General features: G+C 38.6%; 1 protein-coding gene across 1 annotated transcript in view; it reads left to right on the top strand.

Annotated features, from left to right (window-relative positions):
* The window catches only part of MRPS9 (mitochondrial ribosomal protein S9), a 62,113-nt gene extending 47,755 nt beyond the window's left edge, over positions 1-14,358 (top strand). Inside the window, exons 6-11 of the mRNA XM_041756538.1 lie at positions 3,463-3,548; positions 4,384-4,459; positions 7,152-7,317; positions 8,850-8,958; positions 12,279-12,448; positions 14,164-14,358. Of these exons, the coding sequence (XP_041612472.1) occupies positions 3,463-3,548; positions 4,384-4,459; positions 7,152-7,317; positions 8,850-8,958; positions 12,279-12,448; positions 14,164-14,255 (699 nt within the window). The 3' untranslated portion in view covers positions 14,256-14,358. The remainder of the gene's footprint in view (positions 1-3,462; positions 3,549-4,383; positions 4,460-7,151; positions 7,318-8,849; positions 8,959-12,278; positions 12,449-14,163) is intronic.
* Positions 14,359-15,590: the final 1,232 nt, after the last annotated feature.

The raw sequence follows: 15,590 nt of genomic DNA, 5'->3' as shown, positions 1-15,590 counted from the left end.
TAGGCACCTTCTAAATTTGACTCATACATTATGGAAATCTGATGACACGAGGGGTGGATAGGCTTGCTTTGATTTTATGAAATATTAATCATAGCTGTGATTAATGATTCAGCATTTCACATCTGGGTTATTCCTGTCATATTTGAAAATTATACTATTAAATACAGTATATAAACTTAGTGTAGGTGGGGTCACACTAATTCTCTAGTGTCCTTTAAAAATTAAGTGGAAACTTAACAATATACCAGAAGCTACCAGTGATAATCTGTGATGTTGACAGTTCCTGGCATATTTTATACCCTCAGGGATTTTTTTGATGCAGGTTAGTACACATCCCTTCAAGGAGCTGAAGCTATAGAATCTACTTTCTAGAGAACTGTTGTCCTTAACTAACCAAGATAGAATCTCTAGAGTGGTTTTATTATATAAAAGAGAAAGAATAAGTAGAAACGGTACACCAGTAAAATTGTTTCAATTGTTAGACTCTTGAAAGCCATATCTCCCCCCGCTGTTATTTCTTGACCATTACTATAGGTCAGGTACTGTGCTAAATACTTGACAAGTTTTCCTATTTAAAGAAATGATTAGGGTATCTTAATGAGAATTATGTAATTCGTTGGATTACAACCACCGAAGTGTAAGCATCTGCTGTAAATGAATAGAATTGACCATGTTTAAAATTTGACATGTACTATTCATGGTTGGGTTTTTCATCGTACACATTTTTTCCTGATTATTTCACTTCCACTGTTTAAAAATGATTATGGAGCTAAATATAACCATGGAAGGTAATAGCATGATGAAAAAAAATGTGTGTGAAGAAGTGTATGGACTTAAAAGTCTGTCCAGAGTCACTGGAAAATGATGATGACTTTAGTAGTCCACACATGGACTAAAATGGACTATGAGGCAGTTCTGTTATTAATATTATTTTCTACTTGCCATAGTTATTCCAGAAAGTAACAGCCTTACAAGCTGGGGAAGCCTTACAAGCTTATTACTGCTGGTGGTGTTCTCTTAGATTCATATTTTTTTTAGTTTGATTTGAAAGATACGACATCTCTGATTTACATACCCTCAGAACGTCCAGGCTCTGGAGCAGACCAGAGAGACTGGTGCTATTCCTTCACCAGAGCCCCAAGGTATAGCAGTGTGGTTGAGGTCGACCTGCTGATAGCTTGGTGCCAGGTGCAAGAGAGATGCCACTTGTGCTGTGTCGGTCTGCTTTGTACAAGTAGGGCAGGATTCGTCTTGTGGATTGTTATTTCTTCCTTTATTTTACCTGTTCAGAGCATTTGAGAATTGCTTTCTAGAAACAGACACAGAAATTGTTCTGATATGGTATTCAGTTGGAGTCACAATCCAGTATCTTACTTAGCCTTTTAAAATGAGTTAAAAGTCAAATGAGGCTTGCCAATTCTTGGGAGATAAATTGTAAAATTTTAAGTTGAGTAGCAGATATACATACTATATGTGAATGTTTCACATTCATGTTTATTTTCTTTGGGTAGACAGTTGTAGTTTTTTTTTTTTTTTTTTTTTTTTTTTTTTTTCAGTTGTAGTTTTCTACAGGCAATGGATGTACTTGGAATATCGTTATAGAGATTGTTACACTTAATATGGACACTAGAATAGAATTAACTGAATTTTTCCCTTTGCTGTATTATGTTGAACTAGATTCTCGGTACTGCTGTTTATTTATTTTTTTTGTAATTTATTTATTTATTCATTCATTCATTCATTCATTCATTCATTTAAGACGGAGGGAGAGAGAGAGAGAGAGAGAGAGAGAGGCAGAGACACAGAGGGAGAAGCAGGCTCCACGCAGGGAGCCTGATGTGGGACTTGATCCCAGGACTCCAGGATCATGCCCTGAGCCAAAGGCAGGCGCTAAACCTCTGAGCCACCCAGGGATTGCGCTACTTCTGATGTTTAGATCCAAACTTTAGTGTATGTCACTTGGGGTCATCATTAAAACAGATCACTGCCCCCCCCATTCCAGAGGTTCCTCATCTGAAAGTCTGGTTTGGGGCCTGAGAAATTACATTTCAAACCATTTCTACACTTCTATGCTGCTGCTGCTGCTGCTGCTGCTGCTGCTGCTGCCGCCGCCGCTACCACTGCCCTGGAAACTTCCCTTTACAGTTACTGAACTGGTAATGGTTTTACTTTGAGATACTCATGCATGCTGTTAATGTATACATACCGGTGCATACAGAGACTGGTGCAAAGGGACACTTCACCTTTTCTTAGAACAAACTATTGTCATAGACCCTGTGATATATATGGTAGTTTAATCAAAGCCCACAAGAAGTTGCCCCTCAGAAATTTGAAATTATTAAGACTGTTTGAGATATGGATGGACATGGCTAGAGTAACAAGTTGTGTCTTCATTATCTGACAGTAGCTAATGAGATGGGAAGATGGCATGATCAGCAAGAAAAAATGTTATTTGTATCGTCTCTGGTTCATCCTTTGAAAATGTCTACTCATTAGGTACCAGTATGGTAGATTATGTTAAATTATAAGTTAATTCATATGTACTGGATGTGAGTCCTCAATTAAAATTTGCTCAGTCAAAAATCTGGGAGACAATTTGCATGATTCTACTTTTGTAATTTCATTTCCTGCAAAACGTATTTTATTGATACTCTTCATTGCCAGATTATTGCTTTTTACAAGTTCTAACAAAATGGCAGTTTCCCCCCTGTTTATGTTACAATTTAACAAGTGGCATACATTTACAGACTTTGTTAGAAAGTAAATTAATGGGAAGAAATCAAATAATAAAAAATAAATATAATAGAAAACTTTTTAAGATATAGACTAATATGGTGTGAGGAACATAACTTTGCTGGTTAATTCCCTAAATTTAAAGTATATATTGCTGTATGAATTACGACAGGAAAATTTTTGGTCCAGTTTATGGAACTTAAAGGAAAATAGTTTATAGCTTTCTTTTGTTTTTACCAACCGCACTGGAGTGTTTTTGTAGAGTTCATTATAGAGTAAATTTCTTACAGAGTTATTTAAAAATCAGTTAACCTGTACCATTACATATACTAAATTCTCATTGAAATTACTCTATCATCCTTTTTTTTTTTTTAAGATTTTATTTATTTATTCATGAGAGACACAGAGAGAGGTCGAGACACAGGCAGAGGGAGAGAAGCAGGCTCCATGCAGGGAGCCAGATGCAGGACTTGATCCCTGGACCCCGGGATCACACCCTGAGCCAAAGGCAGACACTCAACTGCTGAGCCACACAGGCATCTCTCTACCATCCTTTTGTTTGAGTGAGAAGTAGTATAATTAAAAACTATTTTCAGTATTATTTGTTGTGCAGCTAGATTCTGTAAGGAGGTCCCTTCTGAAATGTGGGATGCTCACGGGGAAAATAGGAAGTAGAAGTCATAATGTGCCATAGCTCTTATTTTAGCGTGTATATTTTATTTGCCACAGGAAGCATATGGAAAGCTACTAGAAGTAGAAAAACGTCAGAATCAGTTGCAAGCCAAAGGTCTATTTTCAGAAAAAACTAAAACCAAGTAAGTTCTTCTCTCGCATTAAAATATGTGAAAAATTTGAACGAAAAACATGCCACTTATCATTCGTGTTTTTTAGGCATACTTAAAGCCTAGAAATGTGTTCCTTACTTCAGCATTGATGATTAAAGTTATGGGTCAAATAACAGTTGAGTTTTTTGTTTGGGAGGAAGTAGATGTTACAGGTGTTATCTTTATGTTACTTCATTCCAGATTGATGTATTAAATGGCACTTCTATTTGAAGATGATGTCCTCAGAATTTTTGTTTATATAGCTGCTTATTAACTGAAATGGCAGAAATAATTAAGCCATGTAATGTTAAGATTTGGACTTCCAGTGGACACATAGTGATAGGTTAGATCTGTCAGCCTGGCCTGGTAATGCACTCAACTTCTTACTTAGAAGACACAGGTCTTCAAGTATCTCTTGGTGAGGTCATACATAACAACTGCTAGCTCTTTATTTGGATTTTATTCTTACTTTAGTCCACTGACAGGACAACTTTGTGTCCATAACATCTCCTTTGAAGTAAATAACAAAAAATAAGTGCAGTGTTCATTTTTAAGAAACCTGGTAGCTTTGTGTATCAAATGAGTTCCACAATAATGTGTTTAAGTTCTCCAACAAAACGTTTCCTACACTGGGTGTCTTTTCTAAAGTAGAATGAGGGAATTAAATAACACTTTTCAAAAATAGTTGATTTGGGTGAAATCTTAATGCTCTAGAATACAAAAATTTGTTTCCCAATCAAGAATCGCTACTATATGTGGGATATTTTGTGCTAGAACTCTAATTGCATGGTTAATTTAAAAGAGAATATATGTGATATTTTAACAGAGACCTGATTGACAGCAGATGGCTGATTAAGGAGGAACTAGAAGAAATGTTAGTGGAAAAACTGTCAGATCAAGATGTGAGTAATTAATCTTTTAAATTTAAGGGGACCTTGTGCCACAGGAATGCAGACAATTGCTGTATTTAGGATCGTCACAGTAATGTTTCTTAGAGGCAGGTGTTCCTTTCTAAAACATATTTATAGTTGATCTCTGCCATAGGGCCGAATTGCGGTCAGGAGGGTGACATGCCTAGTCTCCAGATCCTCCTGTGTAAGTGCCCTTGTGTCCTCTGCCAGTTGTTCTAGGGAAGTGTGGCAGATGTCATTTTTCATCTCCTTCAGTAAAGCAGATAGCTAATTTTACAAGCTAATAATGACGAGTATAAGGAGGTTAAGTAGAAAAAGAATGGAGCACATGGTCTTCTTTATGCAATTTGCTGCTCGCTGGCTTGCTCGTGTGTAGTATCTAGAAGGGCAGCATTTTTCGTCTTAGAATCTGCAGACCCACCCATGTCAGAGTCACTTGAAATGCAGCCAGAAAACTGCTTTGAAAATGTAGTTTCCTAAGATTCAGACCTGGTTGTCACCCAGGAATTCGTATTTTTAACAAGCTCCCAAGGTGAGTCTTATACCCTATAAAGTTTGTGCCCCCTACTTTAGGTTTTAATTGGAGTGTTCTTTTGCTAAATGCTCTAATATATGCCAATATTATCAGAGGAAATTTGATGTTTTAAACATGTTGATGTTCTAAATTTAGATTATTTCTAGAAGATTTGAGTGTAAATTTCACAAATTGTTCCAAGAAGGGTTTTTTTCTTCCATGGCACTGGCTAACATTGTTAGTACCTTGCCACCCGTGTTGATTTTAAGTCATGTACTTAAATTGCTCTTTTTCTCATTTAACATATTGGATAAATTAATGATTTGGAAACGTTGCAATTTGCTTAACAAGGTGTCAGGCATTTGGTGAGCGGTAGATCTGGAGTTAATTTCTAATATCCTAACTGCCAAGTCTCTATTGCTGCATTTGGATCTAACTGAAAAAATCTCTCTTTGCTTCTTCATTGAACCCATCATTTCATTGTTTCCTATGTTTTCTGGCTGCTTTGATTTTTATTTTTTTTTTTTTTTTAATTTTTTTTATTTATTTTTTTTTTTTTATAATTTTTTTTTTATTTTATTTATTTATGATAGTCATACAGAGAGAAAGAGAGAGAGGCAGAGACACAGGCAGAGGGAGAAGCAGGCTCCATGCGCCGGGAGCCTGATGTGGGATTCGATCCCGGGTCTCCAGGATCACGCCCTGGGCCAAAGGCAGGCGCCAAACCGCTGCGCCACCCAGGGATCCCTGCTTTGATTTTTATAATACAAGTTTGTCTTTTTGCTTTTTGTTGTTGTTTTCAAAATGAAAAAAAAAAAAAAAAAACATAGCCCAAAGACTTTTTTACAAGTGTGCAGCTGGGAAGACCAAATATATACATTTTCTATACATACACACAACAATACGTATATGTCATATACATTGACAGTAGATGTGTAGATGATAGTCATCTGTACTTTGGGGCACTGGATAGCAGAAGAAATCCTGAAGCTACTGACTGGTATCAAGATGAGGGAGGCGAAGACTTCTTAAACCTTACCTCTAGCCTATCAGAAAGGCCATGTCCTACTAAGAAGTACCCCTCCATACGTTCATAGTCAAGTGTGCGGTGGAATTGAGAGAACCACTGACAGCAGAGGGCACAGGCCTGTAAACAGAGGGCAAGAACAGAGCTGTTATCAGTCCAGGTACTGCAGGTGGCGAAGTCTGTCACCCTTACTTAGAAAATGCCCTTCTCTTCTATTGTAACAGCACAAAGAAGAGTAACCGAAGCAGGCTTTTTTAAACTTACTGTGGAGATGTTTCCACATTTCAGATTATTAATGGCAGATGTTCACGATAAAGTCAGAGGTGACAAAGAGGAGTATGATTTTCAGGGTTGACAAAAACACAAATAAGGTTATCAAAAATTGGGTTTCACACTCTACATTAACTAAGGATCTTGAGTATTAGTTGTCTCCTTCTGCATAAACACTTTAGAATGATTACTCTGGCGTCTAATTTTAAGGGGTTAATACCAAGTTGTTTACTTTCTAATCACATGTTCGAGAACTATTAAAAAAAACGCACAGAGTAGCAGGGATAATTTATTTCAAGAGGTTGCCCTTTAAGTCAAGTATCTCTTGAATTTTTAAATAGCTTGATTGTTCGGTTTTAAAGGAAATCATAAACATTAAAGTAACACAGCTTGAACAGCTAAAGATATATTTGCCAAATGTATTATGAAATATAATTTAAGAGGTACATTTTCTCAAAATCAAACTCTTCCCATTTTACTATACATAACTTAACAGGAAATTATTTTTAAACCTCCTCTCGATCCAGTTAATAAAAGAGTAGAAATTACACTTGAAGATCATCTAAATATTTTTTTTAAATGAACTTAAATCTCAATTTCTTGTAATGACAATACAGAGAAGCTGATTTTTCTTTGCTTGGTAAGTCTCTTTTGTTTCTCAAAAGAAAAGATTGGGCACTGAGGGATACACAGGGGAAGTACAGCATCTGCATGCTGTTATAAAAGCAGCATGAAGGTGCAGGAGTGTCATCCTGTCAAAATTCATCAAGAAAAGCAACATTGGAAAGATCAAGTATACAAAAATAGAAAAAAATTTAGCAAATGCAATTACACTTGCATCTTCTAATGAATTTTTATTTTATTGTCTGCAGTATGCACAGTTTATTCGGCTGCTAGAAAGGTTATTGACACTGCACTGTGGTTCTGAAGAAGAATTTGTGCAGAGATTTCGTAGGAGTGTAACTATTCAATCAAAAAAACAACTGATTGAACCTGTGCAGTATGACGAGCAAGGAATGGCCTTCAGCACCAGCAAAGGTAATGACATTCTGTGGAGAGAAGATAAATATAGGGAGAACTGAGAAATGACAATTATTTTTATTTGCTCTCACTCCCTGATATTCATTTGATTTTTTTTTTTTTTTTGCTACTGCTACATTGGATTTTCTGATTTTTAAGACTCTATTGAAAGTTTTAAAAATCTGAACCTTTCTCATGTCCCAAGAAAAAATGTGGATGTGTGCATACACCATCTTGCTAGCACGTTTTATTTTTACAGATTTATGTTAAATCTTTTTATTTTAATTTTCACATTTTCAACTGGCAGAAACAAAAAGTGTTTATAATAAAGATTTCCGGGCAGCCCTGGTGGCTCAGCGGTTTAGCGCTGCCTTCGGCCCAGGGTGGGATCCTGGAGACTCGGGATTGAGTCCCATGTCGGGCTTCCTGCATGGAGCCTGCTTCTCCCTCTGCCTGTGTCTCTGCACCCCGCCCCCCCATGTCTCTCATGCAAAAATAAATAAAATCTTTTAAAAAAAAAAAGATTTCCTATGTAAAATGAAAATGCTCAGGGAATCTGCTTGTCAGATACTGGAACTCCGAAATGTGAAAACTTCTAAGTCCTCAACCTCACATCTTCCTTAAAGCCATGGAGACATTCCTTGTGATGCAGCTTTTAAGGCCTGACCTATTAAATGATAAACCTGCAACTCTTAACAATTGATCATCCTTCCTTTGGCATTTCAACTAATGTTTTCAAACAAATGAGACCTCTCCTGGGGATTCCTTCCATTTCTACCAATTTTATCATACTATTCATATATTTTTAAAAGTTACTTGATGATTAGATATATTCTTATTGATTATAAAAGACGAACACAGGGATCCCTGAGTGGCTCAGCAGTTTAGCACCTGCCTTCGGCCCAGGGCGTGTTCCTGGAGTCCCGGGATTGATTCCCACATTGGGCTCCTTGCATGGAGCCTGCTTCTCCCTCTACCTGTGTCTCTGCTTCTCTCTGTCTCTCATGAATAAATAAATAAAATCTTTTAAAAAAATAAACACTGTTGGTTGTTTTTCTAAAGTAATGTAAATAAATATGAATTATGTCATTGCTCATTGAAGCTAATTTTTTTTTTTTAAGATCTTATTATTTTGGAGAGAGAGAGAGCACAAGCATGAACAGGGGGCGGGGCAGAGGGAGGAGGAGACTCCCTGCCAAGCCAGGAGCTGGACGCAGGGCTTGATCCCATGACCTGGGACCATGACCGAACTGAAGGCAAACACTCAACTGACTATGCCACCCAGGTGCCGTGAAACTAATTTTAAATCATTGTGGTTTTCCTAAAATGGAGTTGAGGAACAGAATTACCCCATAATAAGCTCTATTATATCAAATTATGGTTTAGTTTACCTGTTTTATTCTTGTTTGACTTGTAATACTCACAGAACTTTCCTACGTACAGTGTAATAATACATAGTCATCTAGGGAAAGAATCTAATGTGTAGTTTTACCTACCTCAGAACATTGGCCTTTAAGATTTTGACTAATAGAAATTTTATATTTACAAAGGTAAAAGAAAGAGTGCAAAAGCAGAAGCAATTGTTTATGGGCATGGAAGTGGAAGAATAAAAGTAAATGGAATTGACTATCTTCTTTACTTCCCAGTGACACAAGACAGGTTAGTTTCTGGTTTTGCATTGCTCTTTGTCTTTATACTTGATGTTAAAAAGGTTTGTGATTTTTCTGATTATATATGTCTGAATGATTGTTTCTCTTTACCAGTATAATTCATTTAAATCAAACTAGCTGGAAGGAAGCTATCTCTCTTTTTTTAAACTCTCTTTGGTTTTCCAGATTTTGAAAAAGCAGCTTTTGGAATTCCTCATTAATTGAATCTTCCTTTTCTTTTCATCAGATCCTACTGGAAGTTGAATATTTTAGATGTAGCTTACATTCTAAAATGCAGACTATGCCGAAATGAAAGAAAAGTAGATTACCACATCTTCTGTTTCCCTAGTTGGGAGGTGGACATGCACAGAACAACAAAAAACTACTTTGGCCCTTACCACCATAAATATTAGAAAAAGTCTGCTTTACACTCTGGATATTTTCCTCCTCAGAGGAAATTGATTACATATTGAGCAAGCAAAGAAACCTGACATTGATGTGTTAAAATAAGAGCTCATCAGGCTTTAGTTCCCAGTGCCAAATATGGCAGTTTTATTTTTTTGGACTTTGTAACCCATGGAGAAATCGACATTAATCATAAGTAGGTATTACTAATTCAAGTCCTCTGAATACACTCATCTTCGATCTCTGTGAGGCACTATCTGCAGGCCTTTTTTAGAGACAGTTCTTTTTCTAGCAGTTACTGTCATGATCCATGGGTAACACAGGTTCTGCATGATTATGCCCTCCTTCTTAATCCTTCTGTTTGCTGAATGTGTAGTGTGCTATTTAAGCTGAAAAGGGGCCGAAACTCTGCTGATCCCAGTGCTTATGTAAGAAAAGGGGACCCTGTTAATGGGCAAGTTTCTGGACTGAAAAATGACTTCAGAAAATATATGTTTATATTATTGGTTGTGTGTCTGTGTCAAGGAATTAACGCCATTCAAATGCAGTGGACAAATCCTGCCATCCTTCTCACAGGGAAATGGGTAGAGGAAGTTCTTCTTTCCCTTAAGAACAGCCAGAGAGAGACCCAGAACTTCAGCACTGGAAATTGCTTGGAGGAATAACATTTGACCAATAACTTGTTAGTTTGCTTTCAGATATAACTCCTGATTTAACCACAAATCTCGTTATGGCTTGATCTCATAATTAAATGGTATCCTTAGAACTTTTCAGTTTGAATTCATCAGGTGTTTACTAAGGACTGTCTGTGTGCACAGTCTTGTTCTGACCATTGTGAAGATATCAGAGCTATGTAAGATACTATTTCTATCATCTAGAAACTTCCTCTCTGAATAGGAAGCCTAAGGAGAGTCTTGGTGTGGGAATGGGCACCCAGGCCATCTCATCATCTTAAAGTGGTTGTAGGGATTGGTGGTAGCTGTGCTTGCCCTGGGCTGGCCTTTCATCATGCAGGAGCAGCTCAGGAGCTTACAGATTCAGCAGCGAGGTGACCACTGACCAGTCGGAAGATAGCTGAACTGAGAATCAAAAAGAGTATGCATTTGTATGTACGCTAAGTTACTTGCTTTTCAAATGCTATCATAAGGAGTTGTGTTCAGAGAAGATAGAAAGGAGACTGTTTCATTTTTTTTTCAAAATAACTTTGATTAGATAACAAAGAGTAAAATAAATTTGATTCTTTAAACTCAGGATTCCATCTGAGATGCCTGAGAGCAGATTAAGACTGTTTTTTGTACATATTTGTTTGTAGTCCAGTTTAATTAAAATTGTTAGCTCTATACAACCATTTTTGACTGTTATTCTTCGGGTCACACCTACCTATAAACTAAGTTTTCTTCCTTAGTATGCACCAACTTTCCAACTGCCCAGACCCTTCTTGGTGGTCCTATCATGCCTTGACCACCCTGGCTCAGTCACTCTAGTGTATCTGGAGTAGATTATAGAATGTGTTTTTTTCCTGAATTTGTCTATAGTTCTTTATATAAGCATTTGTTAAGGAATCGTAGAATTTTAGGAATTAAGACAGGTAAGTGTTTAAGCTCCCAAACAAGTGGGTGACTAGAGCTACTCAGTAATGTCACTTACGTCACTAACCACTTAACAATATCAGAAAACACAGAGACACCCCCCCTCCCCACACACGTCTGTGAGATAATCCCATAGATTCTGTCTTGGGCTGTCTTTCCCTGCTAGAAAAGTGAAATGCTGGAATTATATTATCATTCTCTAAGTTTTCTTTAGTTTTTATGATAATATGGCTATTACTTTAAATAGCACTATTTTTATAACATTCCTATTTTTTATTTGGTTGCTTTATTCAAAGCAATATAGATTAATTTATGTTGTTTCAGGCCTGTGTTTGTTGTTTCATTCCTATTGAAACAACTTCCCTGTTGAAATAGCACTATTGCAGATTCCAGTTACTGTGTTCTTGGAAGGTCTCGTTCAGAGAAAAGGTTCTCTCCATCTGTCTGCATGTGATTATTTTGCCTGTGTATCCCGAGGAATAACACTTTTATATCCTGTCCATATCTATCTTTCAGCATCGCTGTGGTGTAATAAATTTTATTTGGGGTCTAGAAAGCTACGCTGTCAGATAAAGCAAGTAAATCCAGTATGAATCGGCTTTTAAATATTCAGTAGAGATATTAGGGCAAAATAGCAAGATCAACATACTTGACAAAGGCAGTGGTGCTTGTACCTGGTACATAAATGGTGTTCAACAGACACTTGCTGGGTTGAGCAAGAGAAGGTCCGGGGCCACATTCTGTGTTCCATTCTCTAATCCTGGGGTGCCCGTGGGGCCCACGCAGGCATAGGCTGCTGAGGGGAGCAGGCCTGGCTAGGGTTGTGCAGTGTGTCTCCTGGTGCCAGACCAGTAGTGGGACCCTGCCACTACTGCCAAGAACCAGTAATAGGAATAGGTGTTTCAGGGGGCAGGGTCGGGTAGGAGTTGAATGTGTTTCTAGGAACTGTAAAAACCATGTCAGGATGAGCATCATACATTATGGTACACTTTGTTTAGTGAGTCTAATGGCATTTGATAATTGATCACTGAATCCAGGGAGGTTCAGCTGGTTATAGTGGCATTTCCCAGCTTTGAGACTTCTTTACAAGGTTATTTGCAAGCTTCACAGGGTTCTCATGAGAGAAAAGCTATTGGATCAACAGTGAGAGAGTCTGTATTGCTTTCTCCCAGAAGAGGAAGAGGAAGAAACGTGGCTGTCCGCAGAGCCTTCCCAGTACCGGCAGCATTGTGAAGTCTGAGTGCTGGCATGCCTGATATGCTTTCTATAATTGTTGAGAGTGTGAACAGTTTATAAATCTCTATAGTAAACTACCTTTCCGCGTGACGTGTTTTAGAGAACAGTTGATGTTCCCCTTCCACTTCCTCGACCGGCTTGGAAAACATGACACGACCTGTACTGTCTCGGGAGGCGGGCGGTCGTCGCAGGCTGGAGCCATTCGCTTGGCAGTGGCAAGAGCCTTGTGCAGTTTCGTCACGGAGGAAGAGGTTGAGTGGATGAGACAAGGTACGAGTTGCAGGGGTGTGGGAGGGTTGTCTTTGCACGATCTGTGAGTGTTCGCTGGTCCCCGCAGCGAAATCAGAACATACTCAGTTAAATACATAGCATTGCAGTGTGCTGGCTTCCCTTTTTATGCCCCAGAACCGTACAGTGCTTTTCAGTTTTCATTTCTGTGAAGTGAATTTGAATTTGAAAAAGAAAAGGAGGCCCTCCCAACGTCAGGGAAGGTTTCTTTTGGCCCTTTACAGCCTAACCTCTTGGCCAGGTTAACCAGCACTGCTCTGTTGTGTGTAACAGCTCAGTCAGTGATTGTTTTATCACAGACCTGGAACGATTCGATGTGATGATGAAGTCCATATTGTAGCTTTCCAACATTGGCGATTTCCATTTTTCTAGTGTGATGTGACTTTAAATTAATTGTATGTTGTCTTATTTGCTGGGTGACTCTGTCATCTCTTCATGACTACAAGAGTCTGCAAGAATATACAATCGGTTTGTCTGTTAGGGCACTGCTTTAAGCACTTATTATAAAGCACGGGAGTTGTAGTGAAGACTGTCTTTGAACTGTTTCCGGAGGGAAGAAAGCTCCACGGGTGCTACTAACCAGCTGTGACTGGGCGAGTCACTTAGCACCTCTGAGCCCCCTACCCTCCCATGGGAGCCACTACCATCCTGACACCATGCTGCAGGTGGGCACCACTTGCAGCTGAGGCTGGTTGATTCTTTAAGTCTCTTAAAAATCCATTTGCTTATAGATAACTCACCATTTGGTAGGATTCATGTCTCGTCATTCTGATAACTTGTAGGACCTTCACAATATTGCTAGTGTGCATATTGAAACATAATAAACTCTTCTTGTAATTTAAATGAGAATTTAGACAAGTCTAGTCAGCATTTTGTCCAAAATATTTATTCTGTGCCCTTTTAAAGACAAGTAAGTTAAAAAACTTAATGTATATATGAGTGATTGAAGTTTGCCCTTGCTTTATGGCCATTCGGATATTCCTAATAAGATACCCACACCTTGTCTGCAGGGAAAAGAAGTGCTAGTGTTGGAAGAGTAAAAAAGACAAGGAAAAACTATGGTCTGTTTACGTATTTATAAAAGCAGTGTAAGAGGTTTCTCATCACTGATATTCTTGCAATCTGTGGTTCCAGCCACCACGGGGGCATGTTATTTTGGGGCATATGCTGGAGTAACTCGTCAGTTGCCTAGAAATCATAATCGCTCTTGATGATTAGGAGAGTGAAAGCTTCCAGAAATTTCTTTCCTCAGATGGGTTTGATAAATCATACTGTATGTGTATGTTTGTATATTCATGTTCTTAATCTACAGTGTCCTTACACTTTCTCTTACTCCACCAGATACTGTTTCTTTTCTACCTTGAGTCTCCAGTTAGAACTTTCATACCTTTAATAATAAGCAGGCAGTGTAAGTACAGTCTCAATGAATAGTGGCTGCCCACACAAGAGCAGACTTATCTTAAGTGGAACAGGCTTAAAAACCTATAAGGAACCACAGCCCTCATAGGAGAAGAACAGACTCAAACAATGTAGCTGGTGTTTGTCTCCGAAATGGGGGAACACTCCTAAAAGAGTGAGAGCAAAGTGCTGTCATGAGATTTATACCAGGCTGGTAAATTATTACAGGTCTGCTTGCTTTCCTGCTAGGCTGCGTGCATTTTTCATGGTTCATAAAGGCTTCTCTTTCTGCACCACAGCTGGACTGCTGACTGCCGATCCACGCGTCAAAGAACGGAAGAAGCCAGGCCAAGAGGGAGCCCGCAGAAAGTTTACCTGGAAGAAGCGCTGAGTGTTCTTTCACAGGCGAGGAGAGGAAACGCAGTGTATATGTACCTGGCATGCAGAAGGCATACAATAAATATTTGCTGGCCAGTGTAAGGGCAGCACCATCAGGCACTTGAGTTGTGAGATGATTTATTTTTAAATGCTGCTTTGTAAAGGTTACCTTGTAAACATAATTTTAAAAACATGTTTAACTTCATTCTTTATTTTTTAAACTTTTTCAGAAGGTAGTTTTAGAAGTATGATTCATAGAATGTTGGCATATTAGATCTGAAAGGAACATTCAACAACATCTAGTCAAGTAACCTCGTTTTGCAGACCAGAAGGCCCAGCCTCCAAAGCGAAGGGACCTCCCAGAGCTACGTTACTAATCCCAGTGAGAGAACTCCTTTCTCTGGATTGGATTCTCTTGTTTTCCCACACGGCCACTATTACAAATACTTTTCAAAATGAGAGGAGAGAATGCTTGTTCAGAATAATCAAGTAAGGTGTGAGTGTCTTTGTCAAGAGCCAGAGAAGGCTGAGCTGCCAAGTGTCCAAGGAGTGGATTCAGACAATCTCCCCCAGTCCCTGGCAGCCACCATGCTACTGTTTCTAGGAGTTCAGCTTTAAGGCACTACATAGAAGTGATACCATGTGGCATTTGTCTTCATCCAGCTTATTTCCCTGAGTATAATGCCCTCCAAGTTAGGTACAGGCTTTCAACTAGAAGATGGATTAGTTCTGAGGATCTAATGTGGTGATTATGGTTGATGATACTGTATTGTATAACGGAAATTTGCTCAGAGGGTAGAAATGGAGCATTCTCACCCCAAAAAGGCGGGGTGATGGATGAGTTCATTAACTTGGTGGTAGGAACCCTTTCACAACCTGAGTATATACAGTAGTTCCCCCACCCCCATCCATGGCACCTGTTCCAAGACCACGGTGGGTGCCTGAAACCATAGATAGTACCATACCCTGTACATCATGGGGCCTTTTTTTCTATATGTAGGTATCTATGATATCAAATTTATGAATCAGGCATTGTAAGAGATTAACAATGATAATAAAGCATAGTTTTAACAGTATACTGCAATAAATGTTATATCTCAAAATCCCTTATTGTGCTGGACTCACCCTTCTCATGATGGTGGAAGATGATTAAATGCCGACGTGATGAGATGAGAAGAAAGATGAGACGGCAGGCCATTGCTGACCCTCTGATAGACCAGGAGGAGGATCATTTACTTCCAGACTGCGGTTGACCATGGGTATCTGAAACCATAGATAAGGGCGGGGGGGGGGACTACTGTATATCAAATCATCAAATTAAACATTTTAAATATATTACAACTTTGTC

The sequence above is a fragment of the Vulpes lagopus genome, chromosome 5 (genome assembly GCF_018345385.1).
Source record: "Vulpes lagopus strain Blue_001 chromosome 5, ASM1834538v1, whole genome shotgun sequence".
NCBI lineage: Eukaryota > Metazoa > Chordata > Mammalia > Carnivora > Canidae > Vulpes > Vulpes lagopus.
Note: the sequence above shows the minus strand (reverse complement) of the source record. Positions and strands in the feature narration are given on the sequence as shown.